We start from the raw sequence: 23,340 nt of genomic DNA, 5'->3' as shown, positions 1-23,340 counted from the left end.
TGGGTGACAACTTTTGCTCAAGCTGAATCACCAGTCCTAATGATGGAAAACCAGCAGGAGCCTGGTAAAGCTGGGTGACCCTTTCTGTTGCGCTTTATTGGTTGCTACCCATCATCGCCTGTCGGCCGCCCCCGTGTCCGCGCGGTTAGAGTAAAACTGCAGCCCCAGCACTTGGAGTTCTGCCTCGCAGATAATAGAAAATAGCCGGAGCGCATCATAAATCCGTGTGGCAGAAGTCAAATAGATTTAGGATTACAGGCAGCGTCCGCTAAGTTATGAATCTGAGCGGCGCCCACAAAGATTAACCCCGCGCGGCTCACTGCGTGCTGATATATACCGTACCTATAGGAGGGGGGTAATTACTAGATAAATCACTCCACACCGCACACAGATTATTCTGATGAGCAAAATCACCATAGAAAATGAGATTGTTTACCAGTGACACCTCCCCTTTAAGGAACCATATGATCAAACTGGCCATCATTGATAATAATAATAATTCCTTTATTTATATAGCGCACACAGATTACGCAGCGCTGCACAGAGTCTGCCAAATCAGCCTCTGTCCCCAATGGGGCTCATAATCTAATCAACCTACCCGTATGTTTTGGAGTGTGGGAGGAAACTGGAGGAAACCCGCACAAACACGGAGAGAACATACAAACTCTTTGCAGATGTTGACCCTGGGACTTGAACCCAGGACCCCAGCGCTGCAAGGCTGTAGTGCTAACCACTGAGCCACCGTGCTGTCCTACAGATGCCATGCCAGTAGCATACCAACCTTAACCTGCCCTCTAAGCCCTGACACCAGGGGGTGCACCATTCATGTGAGCATTCAAGTTAGCAGATAGTTCCATATGAGGGTTTGTTACTATTGTATCCATTCCAGGTGATTCTCTGTTGAATTGACTGATGTGTTCCCTGCGGTGATACATTGTAACAAAGCGGTGCAGAAGAGAATATTTTATGTTGCTGATGGGTTTAGGTTGTATGGGATTATCTGGATATGGTTGTGGGACGAGAGGCTCTCTGATTGTTTCCCTTTTTCATCGATCTGGACCTTGAATCAGGGATGTCACCGGGTCAATACTTTCCGGAATATAGGTTGCAGCTAGGACCAGGAGTAGGACGAGAGAGGGGCACCTAAGGGCGGAGGTCGGGGCAGGTGCGGCACTGGGAGAGCTAGAAGGGGGACTAAAAATCCCTTTAAATCCTGTGTATTTGTGTTTTCTGTTTGTTACAATGTGTTACTAGTTGCTGATCCTGCCCCCCCTGTGGTTCCAGCGCAGTGTGCCAGGCATTGGGTGCCGGCTCCCTCTAGCGTGGAGCGGTGATGGACCCGCATTGGGTAGATGTTTGGCAGTGACGAGCAGCATCAGCTTTTTGTCTCTTGGATTAAAATAGCTGCGACAAGGGCGATTTTGCTGCATTTTCCTAAAATAGACACAAGCTATTTAAAAATGCGCTGCATAGCAGCAGATCCCGCCACGTCCCCGGCTGATTATTGTCAGCTTGTTAAAGGAGCCAACGGAGAAGGCGACAGCACCCGAGCCGGGGGGCAAGGGCTTCTGCGGAGGGAGCGCACTTCAGATTTTCAAGTTTAAAGATGACTGTGACAGGAGGAGGGCAAAGTGTGTGTGAGGGGCCGAGTGTGTGAGGGGCCGAGTGTGTGGGGGGGCTGAGTGTGTGGGGGGGCTGAGTGTGTGGGGGGGCTGAGTGTGTGTGTGGCGGGAGGGGCAGCAGTGTGAGTTGCCGAGTGTATATAGGGCATTATGGGTGTGTGAGGAGCCAAGTATGTGTGGGGGGTCCAAGAGAGTGCAGGGGTCCCAGTGTGTGTGTGTAGCGGGAGGGGCAGCAGTGTGAGTGGGGGTGGCAGAGTGTATATAGGGGATTGTGGGTGTGTGAGGGGCCGAGTATGTGTCCAGGAGTGTGCAGGGGTCCTTGTGTGTACAAGGGTCTAAGTGTGTGCTGGGGGTGGTCGAGTGTGTGCAAGGGGCAAAGTGTATGTGGAGGGCCAAGTGCCACTTGTGTTCGTGGAGTTGTGGCCAACTGCAAGCAGGGGAGGCCAAGTGTATGTAGGGAGTCAGGTATGTGTGAGGGGCCAAATGTGTGGGTGGCGAGGGGCCAAGTATTTGTAGGGGGTCCAAGAGTGTGCCAGGGGGTGAAGTGTGTGTGGGCATTTGAGTGTGTGCAGGTTAGTGTGTGTGTGAGGAAGTGGGGGTGTATGTATGTGCGCAGGGAGGGGGGAACATCAGTGTGGGGGAGGCATACGTGTGCAGGGGGTCCTATGTGTGTAGAGCGAGGAGTGCGTGGGGGGATGTGGGCACATACGCCCTGTTCTTCCATAGTGCAGGAAACTAGAAAGCATAAGTGATAATGAAGGGCATGCGTGTCATAGTGTCTGGCCCTATCGATGGTCTCATCCCTTGGAGATCCTGTGCACCCCTATTAGGCAAAGAAGTTGGTGGAAGGATGTTAGGTCCTACTGCCATGGCAGGTATAGCCCATCATTATAATGGGGTCACATATGCCACATACGTGTCTGGTATGGGAACCTCAGAAGAAGCTTCTCTTTGAGAACCTTTGGTCGGCTAAGAAGTAAGGAATTGGAGGGCGCAGTATAAGACACAAACACTGGGCCATCTTATTCTGCCCGGCATAACCCAGGCCAATAACTAAGGCCAAAAAGCTGAAACGAGGCCTGGTTGGTCCAGTCTTTTTAGGAACCAAGGCGCCCTCTAACACGCAAAGCAGTGAGGGGTATGAAGACAAAAACACCTGGTCATGCAGGTAACCCTCCCATACGACATGAATGCCCCTTCATAGTGAAAGGAGAGGATATCACATGGCATGTACTCTGTTACCACCATTTTGGACCAATCACAGACATCTTAATGATGCCGTCACCCTATAGTGGCCTCTATACCATTGTCAGATTGGGGTAATCATCTGAGTACCAGCGACGGGCTATGGTCTAGAGATGACCTTTTATAAGCACCCGGGGTCTACGTTGGTCATAGCCACGCTCTCTATGTCTCCCTGTACAAGGCATTTTGCCACCTTAATCACAAAACTGACCCATAATAGAGGTTTGCTCTTTGGGAGATTGGGTTCTGGTCTTGTGATTCCCATTCAATGGAGCACAACGCAAAACACACGGTCTGCTAATGCCCACTTTCTAAAATGGGAAAGACCAAAAGGACCTTTAAGGGTCAGTATTGATGGTGTATCCAAAGCTTAGATAGAGCCTATGTGGTATGTAGCCTCCAGGGAAGCTCAGTCTAGGTCAGCTCCTCCAGAAGCCTGATGGACACACAACCCTTAGACCTCCAGGATGATACAGAAGTAGGAAGTGAAGGCTTGGGCGAACAAAGTGAAGCCCAAGGCCTCATCAGTGGTTTTGGGCATCCCAGGCTCACAACTCTTAGGGCACTCCTACACTTTTCTGACAACCCAACCTGATGACTTCTATTAGTATGGTGCAGCCTGTTGTCTCTTCTCCCTACTTGCTGACAGACTCCATCAACATCTACTTCACCTCCGAATGATGTCAGGTGTATTTGTGATACTATATGCTGCTAGGTAGTCATTGTAGAGAAAATGCTGGTAAGTACGTAGAGTTGGGTTCCTCCATCCATCTTATTTCTTTCTGTTTACGTCAGGAATTGATAACTAATGAAAATGAGACGCCTCTAAGCCTATCATCCGAGACCGTGACACCATCTCATCCTGACGATGGTCAACTCAAGCAAGTTGACTTAGGAGAAGAGACTGCCGAAGAGAAAAACCCTGTTGTTGTCTCTGAGAAACGTGGTGCCTTGAACTCCACGACTGATGGAGAAGATTCTCCTATGATAGTGACTCAGGAGATAACTCTAGATAAAGGAAGGTCACCACCACTGTCCAAGGACACATCCATGGATGAAGCTCAGGTGAAGGACACCATAAGACTGGAGGTCCATCAAGATGGCAATGCTGATGAATCCGGTGGTGGGAACACAAAGACTGAAGATGCATTTGGACCAATGCATGAGCCGAATTTGGAAGCCACCGATCTGGTTAAAGAATCAGGTCTACCATCTACTGACACAGGAGGATCGGACCAGAATATACGAGATCACAGCATTCAAGAAAAATCCACCTTGGATTCCAATGTGATTAAACCGACTGACAGCTTCAAAGACGTCACAATCGTAACCTCTGCTGAAGAATCTGGTGGAGATAAAGCAGTAAATCTCGAGGAAGCTACGAATCATGTGGACAACTCTACTGAAGCTACTGAAGAACTAACGAATGAAACCAGAGGAGAAGCCATGGACAAGGAACAGACCGCTCAGGCACCTGACTCTGTGAAGACTATGGACAAGGAACAGACGGCTCAGGCACCTGACTCTGTGAAGACTATGGACAAGGAACAGACGGCTCAGGCACCTGACTCTGTGAAGACTATGGACAAGGAACAGATGGCTCAGGCACCTGACTCTGTGAAGACTATGGACATGGAACAAACGGCTCAGGCACCTAAGAGCATCAAAGATCATGACACCCCAACAATCTCTGAGCAGGAGATGAGCTCTGCAAGACCCCTGCAGCCCCCTGCCCAGGGGGTAAGTAGACTGCTTTAAAAACTACAGTATTAGTAATGTAATTTCAGTGGTCAACAAACTTAGTGGCCTCTAACTATTGATAAACTACCACACCCAGCATGTCTTTAAATATTGGGACAATCCAGGCAGGTTGAGAGTTGGGGTTTTGGTTTGAGGTCCTTCAAGAAATGATAATTGTTGGGTCATTGCTTTGTTTTTGCTTAAATCCTGAAGTGATGATGTTCTGTCCCTGGAGAGATGTGTAATCAGACCTTTGTGTATGTTGTTAGTAGCAGCAGGACTGTGATATATGGATTTATATTCCAGGGTTGTAGCTTCTCCAAGTGCACTGGGGGCATGTCCTCACACTGCTGTGCTCTGTGCTCTCTGCAGTTATATATTGTCTCTGGAGAGATGTGTTGTCAGCAGCAGCAGGACTTTGATATATGGATTTATATTCCAAGATTGTAGATTTTCCAGGTGCATTGGGGGCAAGTCCTCACACTGCTGTGCTCTGTTCTCTCTGCATCCAGTGTTAGATATTGTCCCTGGAGAGATGTGTAATCAGACCTTTGTGTATGATGTTACTAGCAGCAGGACTGTGAAATATTGATGTATATTCCAGGATTGTAGCTTCTCCAAATGCACTTTGGGGTCTTTCCTCACACTGCTGTGCTCTGTGCTCTCTGTAACCAGTGTGAGGTATTGTCCCTGGAGAGATGTGTAATCAGACTCTGTGTGCCCTTAACTCTTTGCATTGATCTACTCCACTCCACAGCCCCTTCCCTCTCTTGAGTGACTGCAGAAGCCTGCTAACTTCTTGATGGGCGTGGTTATAGAGCAGCTCAATGCTAACAGCACAGCAGTGTCAGGATTTAGGCCACGCCTCCAGTGCTCTCATCCTGGAATATTAATGTATTTGATTATGTTGCTCTTCGGGACCAATCCTTCCATTACTGCTGTCATATCCCCCTTTCATATGAGGCCGGCGCTCCGGGTGGAGTGCAGAGCGACCTCTCCTGGACACGGCGGGTATATCATACATGTCGCAGGACGGCGCAGCACAGGCGTCTTTATTACATTTGTCTTGCTCCATTGTGTCTATATTAGTGTGGCGCTGTGTCTGCTGGTCCAGAACATTCCCTCTATTGTCTATTGTCCTAGCTAATACCAGCGGAGAAGTTATTAACATATCAGAGTAAGCCGCGCCGGGTGCATTATATATAAATACATTATACAAAGGAACAAAAGGCTGCGAGCCGCACATCCCACAGCATCAGGAGCTGAGACGCAGGACATTGCACCGCCGCTCCTATACTAACACAATCCGTGCTGTAATATACAGAACAGGAGGGCAGAGCCTCAGGCGGCAGAGTGTAATATACAGAACAGGAGGGCAGAGCCTCGGGCAGTGGAGTGTAATATACAGAACAGGAGGGCAGCGCCTCGGGCAGTGGAGTGTAATATACAGAACAGGAGGGCAGCGCCTCGGGCAGTGGAGTGTAATATACAGAACAGGAGGGCAGAGCCTCAGGCGGCAGAGTGTAATATACAGAACAGGAGGGCAGAGCCTCGGGCAGTGGAGTGTAATATACAGAACAGGAGGGCAGCGCCTCGGGCAGTGGAGTGTAATATACAGAACAGGAGGGCAGAGCCTCAGGCGGCAGAGTGTAATATACAGAACAGGAGGGCAGAGCCTCGGGCAGTGGAGTGTAATATACAGAACAGGAGGGCAGCGCCTCGGGCAGCAGAGTGTAATATACAGAACAGGAGGGCACAGCCTCGGGCAGCGGAGTGTAATATACAGAACAGGAGGGCAGCGCCTCGGGCAGTGGAGTGTAATATACAGAACAGGAGGGCAGAGCCTCGGGCAGCGGAGTGTAATATACAGAACAGGAGGGCAGAGCCTCGGGCAGCGGAGTGTAATATACAGAACAGGAGGGCAGCGCCTCGGGCAGTGGAGTGTAATATACAGAACAGGAGGGCAGAGCCTCGGGCAGCAGAGTGTAATATACAGAACAGGAGGGCAGAGCCTCGGGCAGCAGAGTGTAATATACAGAACAGGAGGGCACAGCCTCGGGCAGCGGAGTGTAATATACAGAACAGGAGGGCAGCGCCTCGGGCAGTGGAGTGTAATATACAGAACAGGAGGGCAGAGCCTCGGGCAGCGGAGTGTAATATACAGAACAGGAGGGCAGAGCCTCGGGCAGCAGAGTGTAATATACAGAACAGGAGGGCAGAGCCTCGGGCAGCAGAGTGTAATATACAGAACAGGAGGGCAGAGCCTCAGGCGGCAGAGTGTAATATACAGAACAGGAGGGCAGAGCCTCGGGCAGTGGAGTGTAATATACAGAACAGGAGGGCAGCGCCTCGGGCAGTGGAGTGTAATATACAGAACAGGAGGACAGAGCCTCAGGCGGCAGAGTGTAATATACAGAACAGGAGGGCACAGCCTCGGGCAGCGGAGTGTAATATACAGAACAGGAGGGCACAGCCTCGGGCAGCAGAGTGTAATACAGGCGGTCCCCTACTTAAGGACACCCGACTTACAGACAACCCATAGTTACAGACAGACCCCTCTGCCCACTGTGACCTCTGGTGAAGCTCTCTGGATGCTTTAAAATAGTCCCAGACTGCAATAATCAGCTTAAAATTGTCTGCAATGAAGCTTTATTGATAATTCTTGGTCCTATTACAGCAAAAAAATTTGAAACTTCAATTGTCACTGGGGCAAAAAAAAAAAATTGTCAGGAACTACAATGATAAAATTTCGACTTACATACAAATTCAACTTAAGAACAAACCTACAGTCCCTATCTTGTATGTAACCCGGGGACTGCCTGTATACAGAACAGGAGGGCAGAGCCTCGGGCAGAGGAGTGTAATATACAGAACAGGAGGGCAGAGCCTCGGGCAGCAGAGTGTAATATACAGAACAGGAGGGCAGAGCCTCGGGCAGCGGAGTGTAATATACAGAACAGGAGGGCAGAGCCCCGGGCAGAGGAGTGTAATATACAGAACAGGAGGGCAGCGCCTCGGGCAGCGGAGTGTAATATACAGAACAGGAGGGCAGAGCCTCGGGCAGCGGAGTGTAATATACAGAACAGGAGGGCAGAGCCTCGGGCAGCAGAGTGTAATATACAGAACAGGAGGGCAGAGCCTCGGGCAGCAGAGTGTAATATACAGAACAGGAGGGCAGAGCCTCGGGCAGCAGAGTGTAATATACAGAACAGGAGGGCAGCGCCTCGGGCAGCAGAGTGTAATATACAGAACAGGAGGGCAGAGCCTCGGGCAGCGGAGTGTAATATACAGAACAGGAGGGCACAGCCTCGGGCAGCGGAGTGTAATATACAGAACAGGAGGGCAGAGCCTCGGGCAGCAGAGTGTAATATACAGAACAGGAGGGCAGAGCCTCGGGCAGCAGAGTGTAATATACAGAACAGGAGGGCAGAGCCTCGGGCAGCAGAGTGTAATATACAGAACAGGAGGGCAGAGCCTCGGGCAGCAGAGTGTAATATACAGAACAGGAGGGCAGAGCCTCGGGCAGCAGAGTGTAATATACAGAACAGGAGGGCAGAGCCTCGGGCAGAGGAGTGTAATATACAGAACAGGAGGGCAGAGCCTCGGGCAGCGGAGTGTAATATACAGAACAGGAGGGCAGAGCCTCGGGCAGCAGAGTGTAATATACAGAACAGGAGGGCAGAGCCTCGGGCAGCAGAGTGTAATATACAGAACAGGAGGGCACAGCCTCGGGCAGTGGAGTGTAATATACAGAACAGGAGGGCGGAGCCTCGGGCAGCGGAGTGTAATATACAGAACAGGAGGGCACAGCCTCGGGCAGCAGAATGTAATATACAGAACAGGAGGGCACAGCCTCGGGCAGCAGAGTGTAATATACAGAACAGGAGGGCAGAGCCTCGGGCAGCAGAGTGTAATATACAGAACAGGAGGGCAGAGCCTCGGGCAGCAGAGGGTAATATACAGAACAGGAGGGCACAGCCTCGGGCAGCAGAGTGTAATATACAGAACAGGAGGGCAGAGCCTCGGGCAGCAGAGTGTAATATACAGAACAGGAGGGCAGAGCCTCGGGCAGCAGAGTGTAATATACAGAACAGGAGGGCAGCGCCTCGGGCAGCAGAGTGTAATATACAGAACAGGAGGGCAGCGCCTCGGGCGGCAGAGTGTAATATACAGAACAGGAGGGCACAGCCTCGGGCAGCGGAGTGTAATATACAGAACAGGAGGGCAGAGCTTTGGGCAGCAGAGTGTAATATACAGAACAGGAGGGCAGCGCCTCGGGCGGCAGAGTGTAATATACAGAACAGGAGGGCACAGCCTCGGGCAGCGGAGTGTAATATACAGAACAGGAGGGCAGAGCCTCGGGCAGCAGAGTGTAATATACAGAACAGGAGGGCAGAGCCTCGGGCAGCAGAGTGTAATATACAGAACAGGAGGGCAGAGCCTCGGGCAGCAGAGTGTAATATACAGAACAGGAGGGCAGAGCCTTGGGCAGCAGAGTGTAATATACAGAACAGGAGGGCACAGCCTCGGGCAGCAGAGTGTAATATACAGAACAGGAGGGCAGCAGAGTGTAATAAACAGAACAGGAGGGCAGAGCCTCGGGCGGCGGAGTGTAATATACAGAACAGGAAGGCAGCGGAGTGTAATATACAGAGCAGGAGGGCAGAGCCTCGGGCAGCGGAGTGTAATATACAGAACTTACTTTCTATATCTGATCTTATTTGTGTCCTGTATTACTTCCTATATCACTTCCTGTATATGATTTGTGTCCTGTGTTACTTCCTGTATTACTTCCTGTATTACTTCCTATATATGATTTGTGTCCTGTATTACTTCCTGTATTACTTCCTGTATTACTTCCTGTATTACTTCCTATATCTGATCTGATTTGGGTCCTGTATTACTTCCTGTATTACTTTCTATATCTGATCTGATTTGGGTCCTGTATTACTTCCTGTATTACTTCCTGTATTACTTCCTGTATTACTTCCTGCATTACTTCCTATATCTGATCTGATTTGGGTCCTGTATAACTTCCTGCATTACTTCCTGTATTACTTCCTATATCTGATCTGATTTGGGTCCTGTATTTCTTCCTGCATTACTTCCTGTATTACTTCCTATATCTGATCTGATTTGGGTCCTGTATAACTTCCTGTATTACTTCCTGTATTACTTCCTATATCTGATCTGATTTGGGTCCTGTATTAGTTAGGGGGGGTCCGGTCTTGAATTAGAATTTACTTACTGGGGTCTGAAACTACTTAGGGGATCAGGTCTGAAGTCTACATTAGGGGGTCTAGGTGATGGTCTTAGGGGGGGTCTACTTTAATCTTTGGGTCCTGATCTGGATCTTACCAGTTATATGGATATGGGGTATATACAGCCTGACAGAATTGCCTCCCTGTAGTGCGGACCCCTCCTGCCATATGGCGGTATTATTAGTTGTCACGCAGTGTAATTTGCTGAAGATCACAATAGAAACAAGCCGCGAAATCCAATTTGCCGATATTAGTAAAGTTGCAGGAGGACGCAGGGACGGCAGCGCCGGTGATAATCACATCAGAGGTGGATCAGTGACCCTGTTCCTCCTCATCCTCCAGACGCTCCCTGACCCTGAAAACGATGCAAATAAATCCATCGGATGCAGATAATCGCTTTAGTGCGGCCCCGAGGTCTTCAGATACCCCTCCACCTGCGCAGATGTGAGGGCAGGAGACACCAAGGTCTCTTTCACCTGACAATGGATGGTTAAGATTAAGATCCATCATGATAAACCAGGGACAATTCTAGATCCAGGCACCGGGACTGTGATAATCTTCTTATTTTTGATATCCATGGCCTCCTTTCTTCTAAAATCAACTTTAACATTTATGTTAATGAGTATGAATGGCTCTGGGGTGCATTACCAGAGCCCCCCTGTGCTGTAGCTTCACAGGCTTTTACACTATCTGACATCAGTGACATCATCATAGGTCCTTTAGCCTGCTAACATTAGCAAACTGCACACCATGCATGAATCTGATCACATGAAATCACAGCAGACTTCTACTTCTCCCCATCCTCCATGGAGGCTGCTGTAATTTCGTGTGATCAGATCCATATATGGTAGACGTCACAGATGTAAAGGGAACCTACCACCCCGATTTTACCTATAAAGGTAGAAGGGGTGGTAGGTGGATGGATGGGATGTGAGGATAGCCCTTTTTTGGGCTAATCCTCACGTCCCGGGTGTCTTTTAAAAAACTTTACTGCATGTATATGCTAATTTTTTTATGCGGCTACTGGGCCGTGGAGTAGCCGGACATGAGGCTACTAGTCGTGGCTACTCCACGCCCCAGTAGCCGCGTTACTCCGCCTTCCAGGAAATCTTCTACTCCACCTACCAGGAGCTGCGCGCCCTAATCCGAGTCCCCCGGCTACTGCGCATGCGCATGCGGCTACTGCGCATGTCCGGCTACTCCACGCCCCAGTAGCCGCATTTAAAAAAATTAGCATATACATGCAATAAAGTTTTCTAAAAGACACCCGGGACGTGAGGATTAGCCCAAAAAAGGCTATCCTCACGTCCCATTCATCCACCTACCACCCCTTCTACCTTTATGGGTAGAATTGGGGTGGTAGGTGCCCTTTAAGTGCCCAATGATGTAACAGAGCTTTCTCTCTCAATGTTCTACACAGCCAAATATCATAGCACTTAGACCTGTCAATCAGGAATAAGGAGGCGGGGCAATGCAAGTCATTTTTCATATGCATGACTCAATTAGTGTGAATGACTCACATCCGGTGTGTTGCATATAAGTTTACACACTGATTTTTGTAACATTGGAGCCATGGAAAGGAGCAATTTAGGGATAGGGGCAATGCTATTTAATCAGAGTTTTTAATGAAGTCTTTATTTTGGGTCTGTTAATTTGCATGACAGGTTCTCCGTAAAGATTTTTCCCATGTGCCCCCTACAGGAAATCTGATTAATAATACCGCCTGACCTAGAGAATAATATGGTGTAACTATGGCTCTGGGCCCCAGGACCCCACAGGGATCGCACCAAAGGTCCAGTGGTTTTTGCCTTAAATCTTTGCACAGTTTCCCATTCAGTCCCCTCATTTATTTTTATATTTTTTTAAGTAGCACTCTGCCCCTTTTTGGCACAGGAGAGGGCATACAGTGGCCTTCTTCTTGCTCTAGTAGTCACGTGGTATGGTGATCATTAAAAGAGGACCAGTCACCAGAATTTTACCCTTCACACCAGTAATACCTGCTGGTAAAGGGTTAAAAGTCTTCTCCATATCACCTAAAAATACCTGCCACTGAGGCACTGTACCTTAATTACAGGCGTTTGTTTCTAATATGCAAATGAGTAGAGAAGAGTACAATTCTGAAGAGAAGAGTCAGGTTTCATCCAGGCTTGCAGTGAACTCCGCCTCCTTCTTTTGATTGACAGTATCTCTGCATTGCACTTTTCAACAGAGGCCTAGTGGAGGGTGAGTAAGTTTGATTGTGTCTGTTCTTCATGACAGGTTCCCTTTAAGGCGTGTTCACACAGTGCAGTGGTGGAAGGCATCCTCTGCTATTGTGGTGCGGTCCTGGTGGGGTCTCGGCCCCCTGTCGTGCAGTGTAGCGGTGGACGCCGTGTGATGCCACACCCCCTAGCGTAGGGAGCAGAATCAATGTGAATTTTGTATCTTCAGGTGATAAAAATCTGATTAATAATTCAGGCTGAAGGATCCCTCACATCCAGTCTGTATCTGATACCTCAGGTCACTGATTCTGAACGAATAAAATCGTATTAATAGCCACAGCCGGAATCTACTCACTATGTGCCTTAGTAATCAGATTTTATGTTCCTCCAATACTACAACACACGAGACTAAATAAGAACCCGCTGTATCCTCTGGAGGGCCACTTATCTGGAAATAGATCCTCACTCAGCAATCTCGTCTCACGCTCCATACAACTCAGCGGAAATTGACGCCTTCATGCAACTTTGTCACTGATTGATATTGGAGAAAGTATTGATCGGTTCAATTGGAACAATTCATGTGGCTCTACCGGGGCAGTAGTGTTATACAGAAAGATTGTGTGATAATAGCGCCCCCCTCTGGTCATAGGTACACACTGCAGGTTTACAAATCTATCTATCTCCTATCTATCTATCTATTTATCTATCTCCTATCTATCTATCTCCTATCTATCTATCTATCTCCTATCCATCTCCCATCTATCTATCTATCTATCTATCTATCATCCATCTCCCATCTATCTATCTATCTCATATCTATCTATCTCATATCTATCTATCTATCTATCTATCTCTCTATCTCTCATCTATCTATCTATCTCTCATCTATCTATCTCTCTATCTCTCTATCTCCTATCTATCTATCTCTCTATCTATCTAATTTGATTTATTTTTTTACTCTCTTTGTTCTCTTGCTTCTTAGAATGAAAATGAACAGACAGCCTTTATCGGCCAGGATCAAGATCCCCTCAAGTCTCGTGCACAATTTGATTTCATTTTTTTATACTGTGCTACATGCCAATTCTCTGACATTTTTTGACTTTTTGTCCACATGTGCTATACAGGACCTCGTATGATAACCCAGTCATCGGATCCGAGGTGGTTTGTACAGCGATGCCACATCTCCGTAGGGACCGGGAGGACACCGAGTAAGGAAGGCGACAGTCTTACCGATTGCGCCATCTCAAGGCCCGTGAGTCCGTGCAGGGGTACCAGGGCGGTGATCTAACTACCCAGGTCCACCCACATGCACCGGGATCCAGGAGAGGCAGTATGCTGTTTACCTCGGTTTCCATGGGAACCACGGCTCCCTTTGCTTCACTAATTTGACACATGGGCACCGGACTTGGTCCTAAGCACTACTTACCCTCTTCCAAGATGGCCGCCGATGCACAGAGGTCTAGCGCACATGCGCCAATTCTTGTATCGTTCGGGCATGTTTACAGCACACATTGTTCTTCCGCCCACTCTGGGGAATTAAGTCCAGAACACTCCCTCTTTCTGGTAGTGGGAGACAAACTCCGCGCCCTCACTCAGCTGGAGATACAATCAATGAGGAATTTATGAATGAACGTGCCGAGATGGGGAGGATCCGGTAGCCGATTGGTTGTCATTCACTTAGGTGTAAGATTTCACAATGAATTATCTCACTCTTCACTATGTATTTTCACTGTTTAACTGTGATATTGATCTTATGTTAACACTAGTATATATCATATGATGTAACACTTGTATTATTATGTATGCACACACGGTCCATGTGGACCAATGAAATGCACAGCAGGCCTTTATATGTTTGATTGCTGGCCTCCTTTCACCATGCTTGAAAAAGGCTCGTAAGGAGCTGAAACGTCGCTCATGGAATAAAGACACCCCACTTTTTTGAAACTACCTTTTGGAGTGCTGCCTCTTCCTAAACTTTATACTGCAGTCCCCCTGCCTGGGGACTTACGGACTTGCACCCACCGGAGTTGCTGTGCTGCTCTAAACTTTCCTTTTTCTATCTATCAATCTATCTATCTATCTCCTATCTATCTATCTATCTCCTATCTATCTCCTATCTATCTCCTATCTGTCTATCTATCTATCTATCTATCTCCTATCTATCTATCTATCTATCTATCTATCTATCTATCTCCTATCTATCTATCTATCTATCTCCTATCTATCTATCTATCTCCTATCTATCTATCTATCTAAAGTTTAGGAAGAGGCAGCACTCCAAAAGGTAGTTTCAAAAAAGTGGGGTGTCTTTATTCCATGAGCGACGTTTCAGCTCCTTACGAGCCTTTTTCAAGCATGGTGAAAGGAGGCCAGCAATCAAACATATAAAGGCCTGCTATGCATTTCATTGGTCCACATGGACCGTGTGTGCATACATAATAATACAAGTGTTACATCATATGATATATACTAGTGTTAACATAAGATCAATATCACAGTTAAACAGTGAAAATACATAGTGAAGAGTGAGATAATTCATTGTGAAATCTTACACCTAAGTGAATGACAACCAATCGGCTACCGGATCCTCCCCATCTCGGCACGTTCATTCATAAATTCCTCATTGATTGTATCTCCAGCTGAGTGAGGGCGCGGAGTTTGTCTCCCACTACCAGAAAGAGGGAGTGTTCTGGACTTAATTCCCCAGAGTGGGCGGAAGAACACTGTGTGCTGTAAACATGCCCGAACGATACAAGAATTGGCGCATGTGCGCTAGACCTCTGTGCATCGGCGGCCATCTTGGAAGAGGGTAAGTAGTGCTTAGGACCAAGTCCGGTGCCCATGTGTCAAATTAGTGAAGCAAAGGGAGCCGTGGTTCCCATGGAAACCGAGGTAAACAGCATACTGCCTCTCCTGGATCCCGGTGCATGTGGGTGGACCTGGGTAGTTAGATCACCGCCCTGGTACCCCTGCACGGACTCACGGGCCTTGAGATGGCGCAATCGGTAAGACTGTCGCCTTCCTTACTCGGTGTCCTCCCGGTCCCTACGGAGATGTGGCATCGCTGTGCAAACCACCTCGGATCCGATGACTGGGCTATCATACGAGGTCCTGTATAGCACATGTGGACAAAAAGTAAAAAAATGTCAGAGAATTGGCATGTAGCACAGTATAAAAAAATGAAATCAAATAGTGCACGAGACTTGAGGGGATCTTGATCCTGGCCGATAAAGGCTGTCTGTTCATTTTCATTCTAAGAAGCAAGAGAACAAAGAGAGTAAAAAAATAAATCAAACAAATACATATCGAAAAAAATGTTGTTATATAGCTTGCCACAGGAGTGTTAACTCCTTACCAGCATCACACTATAGGTCGGAATGCAGTAAAGTTATGCAGAGAAGAACAACTGACACTTTCTATTGGACCACCATTAATAAACATATAATTACAAGATACTTCCCAGATTGTACTCGATGTTCAGGCCATTGGGTTGTAAAGTACCCAACGTCTGTATCCATCGAAGTTCTTTCTTGCGCAATAGTGTTTCCCTATTGCCTCCTCGTCTAAGCGGGGGAATATGGTCAATAATCCTAAATTTAAGGTCACTTTCTTTATGTCCAGCCTCGTGAAAGTGTCTGCTGACAGGTAAGTCATTCCTTTTCTTTCTCACAGTGTACCTATGTTGTGTGAATCTCGTTTTAAAGTCTAACGTTGTCTCTCCAACGTATTTTAAGTCACACGGGCATGTCAGCAAATAAATAACAAAGGTACTGTTGCAGTCAAGAAAAAAATTAATTCTGTATTGGGTACCATTGTGGGTGAATGTATCACCTTTAATGGCATAGGAGCAGTTGACGCAGGATCGGCATGGGTAACACCCTTTGCGTGTAAGTCCAGTGATACCTCTTTGTGTAGAGGTTTTTGTTGGACCTATATCAGTTTTGACTAGCCGGTCTCTGATGTTCCTAGCTCTCCTATAGGATAAAATTGGTGGGTTGTCAAATTCAGGTACCCCTGTGGGGTCACTCGTGAGGATCCTCCAGTGTTTCTTAATTATCGTGGATATTCTATTGCTAGTGTCACAGAAGGTGGAAATAAAGGGAATCCTGTGTTGTTTGTCAGGTCGGGGGTTAGACATTAAAAGTTCTTCTCTGTCTTTGGCATCTAACGTCTGCTTATTCTTCCTAAGGACTCGTGACGGATATCCTCTGTGTTTAAATTTTAGCAGCATTTGATTAGTGTTCTTTTCTAGTTTGTCTTGGTCACTTGAGATGCGTTTGACCCTGTACAATTGACTGAGTGGAAGTGAGTTTATCATGGGTCGTGGATGACTACTGTTAAAATGTAGTATTGTGTTTCTGTCGGTAGTTTTAACAAAAACGTCAGTGGAAATTCCCTGAGGTGTATTCTCCACTGATACATCCAGAAATTGTAAGACATGTTTTGACTGGACCATGGTAAATTTTATATCATGGTCGATCGTGTTCAGATATTCATGAAAGATCATCAGCTGTTCAAGACTGCCTGTCCACAAGAGGAAGACGTCGTCTATGTATCGCCACCACCTCATGACGTGCTGGAAGTGGTGGGACACATAGATGAAGTCCTCCTCAAGTGTGGTCATAACGATGTTGGCGTATGTGGGGGCCATATTGGCCCCCATTGCCACACCCCTCAATTGCATAAAAAAGTCATTACCGAACAGAAAGTAATTGTTATGTAAAATCAGCCCTAAGAGTTCAAGAATGAAGGCTGTTTCCTGTGTGTTGAAACTTGAATTTTGAAGTTGTTTCTCAACGCACTTGAGACCCATCTGGTGGTTGATTGACGTATATAAGGAGACTACGTCAAACGAGACGAGTGTTATTTGGGAAGTATCAGTGACATGGAGTTGGCGTAATTTGCACAGAAAATCAGTAGTGCCTCGAATGTGTGATTGTCCCCTCGTCGAGAGCTCTCTAAGAGCCTGGTCCAAGAAAATGGCAATATTGGATGTAATAGAGTCCCTGCCTGACACAATTGGTCTCCCCGGAGGGTTTTCCAAATTCTTGTGTATTTTGGGCAGTGTATACAAAATTGGGGTACGGGGATTTGAGACTGTAAGGAATTTGTGCATGTTGTCACTAATGATTGCTTTGTCTTTAGCAGAGTCTAAAATAACTGAAATTCGACGTTGAAGTTCGAATTTAGGGTCAATGTTGACCTGTTTATAAACTGTGTCGTCATTCAATTGGCGTCTAATTTCTGTAACGTACGTCGATGTATCCATAACCACAATTGCGCCGCCTTTATCCGCGGGCCTAATGGTAAGACTGTTGTCCCGGGCTAGTCGGTCAAGGGCTGTAATCTCATCAGAGCTCAAATTGGCCTGTGTGAGATTACTCCCTCTCTCTTGTTTAAGTATGTCAACATCATGTTTCACAGCATTTATGAATGCTAGAATGGCTGGGCTTTCTACATTCGGGCAAAAATTACTTCTGTGGGGTAAATTAAAGCGTTTTGGGTCAAGATTGTCATATGTCTTAGGTATCAAAGGGTGGTTGTGAAACCAGTACTTTAAACCAACACTACGGTACAGTCTAAATAAATCCACATCAAGCTGAAACCAATCAGTGTTAGAGCACGGACAGTACGATAAACCCTTTTGTAACAAGGACAGTTCATTATTGGATAACTTTTTAGAAGATATATTTACCACTACTGTGTCGACTTTTTCTTGTTGTTCACAGCTCGCGGTGGTAGAGTCCTGTTCCTTGGCATTTTGTGCCTTTCTTCTCCGGTAGTGGCGACATCCGCCCCTCCGGGTTCGTCTCCGTCCTGACTGGCCAATAAAAAAGACGCTTGTGATGCATCTCCTCTGGACATTGGATTAATGTCACTCTCCTGTGTTCTTTTGGGTTGACCCCGTCTTTTTTTCTTGGTAGGTGAATCCTTCGTCGTGGTCCCCGCAGTAATCGTGTGTGTGCCTTGCCAATTGTAGATTCTGCCAACACGATAATCGTCATTGTCTCTTGACCATTTTGCTCTTTTGATAAGTTCCTGTTCACTACGTAAATGAGAGACTCTATTGTCTGTTAGTTCGAGAAAGTCCTTCAATTCTCCTGTGGGCATGACATCCTTTAACTTATCCCGTGTCTCGGTAGTTAATATCTCCAATTTCTTAGTTTCTGTTTGTAAGTACTCAATATTAAGCATGATAAGGTCCATGGAGTACTTGTTAGAAATATGCATAAATTTTAGGCAAAAAGACACATCCTGGGAAAAAAGATTCGGGCGGACATTGGACCGCATCCCCCTTGGGATGCGTTTAGATTTGAGGTATTCCCCCAAAGTGGCAAGATGTAATTAGAGAGAGGTAAATTTTTTCATATGTAGTTCATATTGTTTCTTGAGTTCATGTATCGTTGGTGTGTTCAAAAAGGTGGTGTCACTCTGTAGTTCCCGTACAATCCTCTCCTGATCTTCTTCGGTATAGGTGAAAAGATGGAATGGTTCACCCGAGCATAAATCCATGGTGTAAACAATTTTGTAAACAATTTGTAAACAAAGTAAAAAAATAAAAAATAAAAAAATTGCGTGCAAAAAGCTCCAATGCCACGTAGTAGAAAAAGGAAAGTTTAGAGCAGCACAGCAACTCCGGTGGGTGCAAGTCCGTAAGTCCCCAGGCAGGGGGACTGCAGTATAAAGTTTAGGAAGAGGCAGCACTCCAAAAGGTAGTTTCAAAAAAGTGGGGTGTCTTTATTCCATGAGCGACGTTTCAGCTCCTTACGAGCCTTTTTCAAGCATGGTGAAAGGAGGCCAGCAATCAAACATATAAAGGCCTGCTATGCATTTCATTGGTCCACATGGACCGTGTGTGCATACATAATAATACAAGTGTTACATCATATGATATATACTAGTGTTAACATAAGATCAATATCACAGTTAAACAGTGAAAATACATAGTGAAGAGTGAGATAATTCATTGTGAAATCTTACACCTAAGTGAATGACAACCAATCGGCTACCGGATCCTCCCCATCTCGGCACGTTCATTCATAAATTCCTCATTGATTGTATCTCCAGCTGAGTGAGGGCGCGGAGTTTGTCTCCCACTACCAGAGAGAGGGAGTGTTCTGGACTTAATTCCCCAGAGTGGGCGGAAGAACAATGTGTGCTGTAAACATGCCCGAATGATACAAGAATTGGCGCATGTGCGCTAGACCTCTGTGCATCGGCGGCCATCTTGGAAGAGGGTAAGTAGTGCTTAGGACCAAGTCCGGTGCCCATGTGTCAAATTAGTGAAGCAAAGGGAGCCGTGGTTCCCATGGAAACCGAGGTAAACAGCATACTGCCTCTCCTGGATCCCGGTGCATGTGGGTGGACCTGGGTAGTTAGATCACCGCCCTGGTACCCCTGCACGGACTCACGGGCCTTGAGATGGCGCAATCGGTAAGACTGTCGCCTTCCTTACTCGGTGTCCTCCCGGTCCCTACGGAGATGTGGCATCGCTGTACAAACCACCTCGGATCCGATGACTGGGCTATCATACGAGGTCCTGTATAGCACATGTGGACAAAAAGTAAAAAAATGTCAGAGAATTGGCATGTAGCACAGTATAAAAAAATGAAATCAAATAGTGCACGAGACTTGAGGGGATCTTGATCCTGGCCGATAAAGGCTGTCTGTTCATTTTCATTCTAAGAAGCAAGAGAACAGAGAGAGTAAAAAAATAAATCAAACAAATACATATCGAAAAAAATGTTGTTATATAGCTTGCCACAGGAGTGTTAACTCCTTACCAGCATCACACTATAGGTCGGAATGCAGTAAAGTTATGCAGAGAAGAACAACTGACACTTTCTATTGGACCACCGTTAATAAACATATAATTACAAGATACTTCCCAGATTGTACTCGATGTTCAGGCCATTGGGTTGTAAAGTACCCAACGTCTGTATCCATCGAAGTTCTTTCTTGCGCAATAGTGTTTCCCTATTGCCTCCTCGTCTAAGCGGGGGAATATGGTCAATAATCCTAAATTTAAGGTCACTTTCTTTATGTCCAGCCTCGTGAAAGTGTCTGCTGACAGGTAAGTCATTCCTTTTCTTTCTCACAGTGTACCTATGTTGTGTGAATCTCGTTTTAAAGTCTAACGTTGTCTCTCCAACGTATTTTAAGTCACACGGGCATGTCAGCAAATAAATAACAAAGGTACTATTGCAGTCAAGAAAAAAATTAATTCTGTATTGGGTACCATTGTGGGTGAATGTATCACCTTTAATGGCATAGGAGCAGTTGACGCAGGATCGGCATGGGTAACACCCTTTGCGTGTAAGTCCAGTGATACCTCTTTGTGTAGAGGTTTTTGTTGGACCTATATCAGTTTTGACTAGCCGGTCTCTGATGTTCCTAGCTCTCCTATAGGATAAAATTGGTGGGTTGTCAAATTCAGGTACCCCTGTGGGGTCACTCGTGAGGATCCTCCAGTGTTTTTTAATTATCGTGGATATTCTATTGCTAGTGTCACAGAAGGTGGAAATAAAGGGAATCCTGTGTTGTTTGTCAGGTCGGGGGTTAGACACTGGAGGATCCTCACGAGTGACCCCACAGGGGTACCTGAATTTGACAACCCACCAATTTTATCCTATAGGAGAGCTAGGAACATCAGAGACCGGCTAGTCAAAACTGATATAGGTCCAACAAAAACCTCTACACAAAGAGGTATCACTGGACTTACACGCAAAGGGTGTTACCCATGCCGATCCTGCGTCAACTGCTCCTATGCCATTAAAGGTGATACATTCACCCACAATGGTACCCAATACAGAATTAATTTTTTTCTTGACTGCAACAGTACCTTTGTTATTTATTTGCTGACATGCCCGTGTGACTTAAAATACGTTGGAGAGACAACGTTAGACTTTAAAACGAGATTCACACAACATAGGTACACTGTGAGAAAGAAAAGGAATGACTTACCTGTCAGCAGACACTTTCACGAGGCTGGACATAAAGAAAGTGACCTTAAATTTAGGATTATTGACCATATTCCCCCGCTTAGACGAGGAGGCAATAGGGAAACACTATTGCGCAAGAAAGAACTTCGATGGATACAGACGTTGGGTACTTTACAACCCAATGGCCTGAACATCGAGTACAATCTGGGAAGTATCTTGTAATTATATGTTTATTAATGGTGGTCCAATAGAAAGTGTCAGTTGTTCTTCTCTGCATAACTTTACTGCATTCCGACCTATAGTGTGATGCTGGTAAGGAGTTAATACTCCTGTGGCAAGCTATATAACAACATTTTTTTCGATATGTATTTGTTTGATTTATTTTTTTACTCTCTCTGTTCTCTTGCTTCTTAGAATGAAAATGAACAGACAGCCTTTATCGGCCAGGATCAAGATCCCCTCAAGTCTCGTGCACTATTTGATTTCATTTTTTTATACTGTGCTACATGCCAATTCTCTGACATTTTTTTACTTTTTGTCCACATGTGCTATACAGGACCTCGTATGATAGCCCAGTCATCGGATCCGAGGTGGTTTGCACAGCGATGCCACATCTCCGTAGGGACCGGGAGAACACCGAGTAAGGAAGGCGACAGTCTTACCGATTGCGCCATCTCAAGGCCCGTGAGTCCGTGCAGGGGTACCAGGGCGGTGATCTAACTACCCAGGTCCACCCACATGCACCGGGATCCAGGAGAGGCAGTATGCTGTTTACCTCGGTTTCCATGGGAACCACGGCTCCCTTTGCTTCACTAATTTGACACATGGGCACCGGACTTGGTCCTAAGCACTACTTACCCTCTTCCAAGATGGCCGCCGATGCACAGAGGTCTAGCGCACATGCGCCAATTCTTGTATCGTTCGGGCATGTTTACAGCACACAGTGTTCTTCCGCCCACTCTGGGGAATTAAGTCCAGAACACTCCCTCTCTCTGGTAGTGGGAGACAAACTCCGCGCCCTCACTCAGCTGGAGATACAATCAATGAGGAATTTATGAATGAACGTGCCGAGATGGGGAGGATCCGGTAGCCGATTGGTTGTCATTCACTTAGGTGTAAGATTTCACAATGAATTATCTCACTCTTCACTATGTATTTTCACTGTTTAACTGTGATATTGATCTTATGTTAACACTAGTATATATCATATGATGTAACACTTGTATTATTATGTATGCACACACGGTCCATGTGGACCAATGAAATGCATAGCAGGCCTTTATATGTTTGATTGCTGGCCTCCTTTCACCATGCTTGAAAAAGACTCGTAAGGAGCTGAAACGTCGCTCATGGAATAAAGACACCCCACTTTTTTGAAATTACCTTTTGGAGTGCTGCCTCTTCCTAAACTTTATACTGCAGTCCCCCTGCCTGGGGACTTACGGACTTGCACCCACCGGAGTTGCTGTGCTGCTCTAAACTTTCCTTTTTCTATCTATCAATCTATCTATCTATCTATCTATCTATCTATCTATCTATCTATCTATCTCCTATCTATCTATCTATCTATCTATCTCCTATCTATCTCCTATCTATCTATCTATCTATCTATCTATCTATCTATCTATCTATCTATCTATCTATCTCATATCTCCTATCTATCTATCTATCTATCTCCTATCTATCTATCTATCTATCTATCTATCTATCTCATATCTATCTATCTATCTATCTATCTATCTATCTATCTATCTATCTATCTATCTATCTATCTATCTATCTTTCTCAATATATACACATGGACCAGTATGTATTTTTCCATTTTTTGTCACAATTTACACAATAATCCAGAACTTTCTACCATTGCTTATATTTTAATATCATCGCTTCTTCCTAGATGAATGGAGACCGTGTCCTGATCACAGAGGTGCATCACTCGGGGAGCAGCGCACTACCCGCACCTCCAGTTTTTGAGGATCCCTTTGACCGTTCTCTGAAGTATATGGAGAAGCACAACATCCTGCAGATATTTCAGGTAACATATTCCAGGATCAGCACATGGAGAACGCCAGACCTATAGATATACATGACTGGCGCTGATCCGCTGTGTCAGTGTTACAGAGCTTATAATGGGTCACAAATAAAGGTTTATGGTGCAATACTGCCCCTATGTGGTGATATGTGTTATTACAGCAATGCATCTATCTATCTATCTATCTATCTATCTATCTATCTATCTATCTATCTATCTATCTATCTATCTCCTATCTATCTATCTATCTATCTCCTATCTATCTATCTCCTATCTATCTATCTATCTCCTATC

General features: G+C 46.1%; 1 protein-coding gene across 3 annotated transcripts in view; it reads left to right on the top strand.

Moving 5' to 3' along the window:
* The window catches only part of TEX55 (testis expressed 55), a 56,310-nt gene that overhangs the window by 9,140 nt on the left and 23,830 nt on the right, over positions 1–23,340 (top strand). For all 3 annotated transcript variants that reach the window (XM_072133255.1, XM_072133257.1, XM_072133256.1), the window contains exons 3-4: positions 3,663–4,607; positions 22,912–23,049. In XM_072133255.1, coding sequence (XP_071989356.1) covers positions 3,663–4,607; positions 22,912–23,049 — 1,083 coding nt within the window. The remainder of the gene's footprint in view (positions 1–3,662; positions 4,608–22,911; positions 23,050–23,340) is intronic.

The sequence above is a fragment of the Engystomops pustulosus genome, chromosome 2 (genome assembly GCF_040894005.1).
Source record: "Engystomops pustulosus chromosome 2, aEngPut4.maternal, whole genome shotgun sequence".
In the NCBI taxonomy this organism is placed as follows: Eukaryota; Metazoa; Chordata; class Amphibia; order Anura; family Leptodactylidae; genus Engystomops; species Engystomops pustulosus.
The sequence above is the reverse complement of the archived record's forward strand: the minus strand, read 5'-3'. Positions and strand labels throughout refer to the sequence as shown.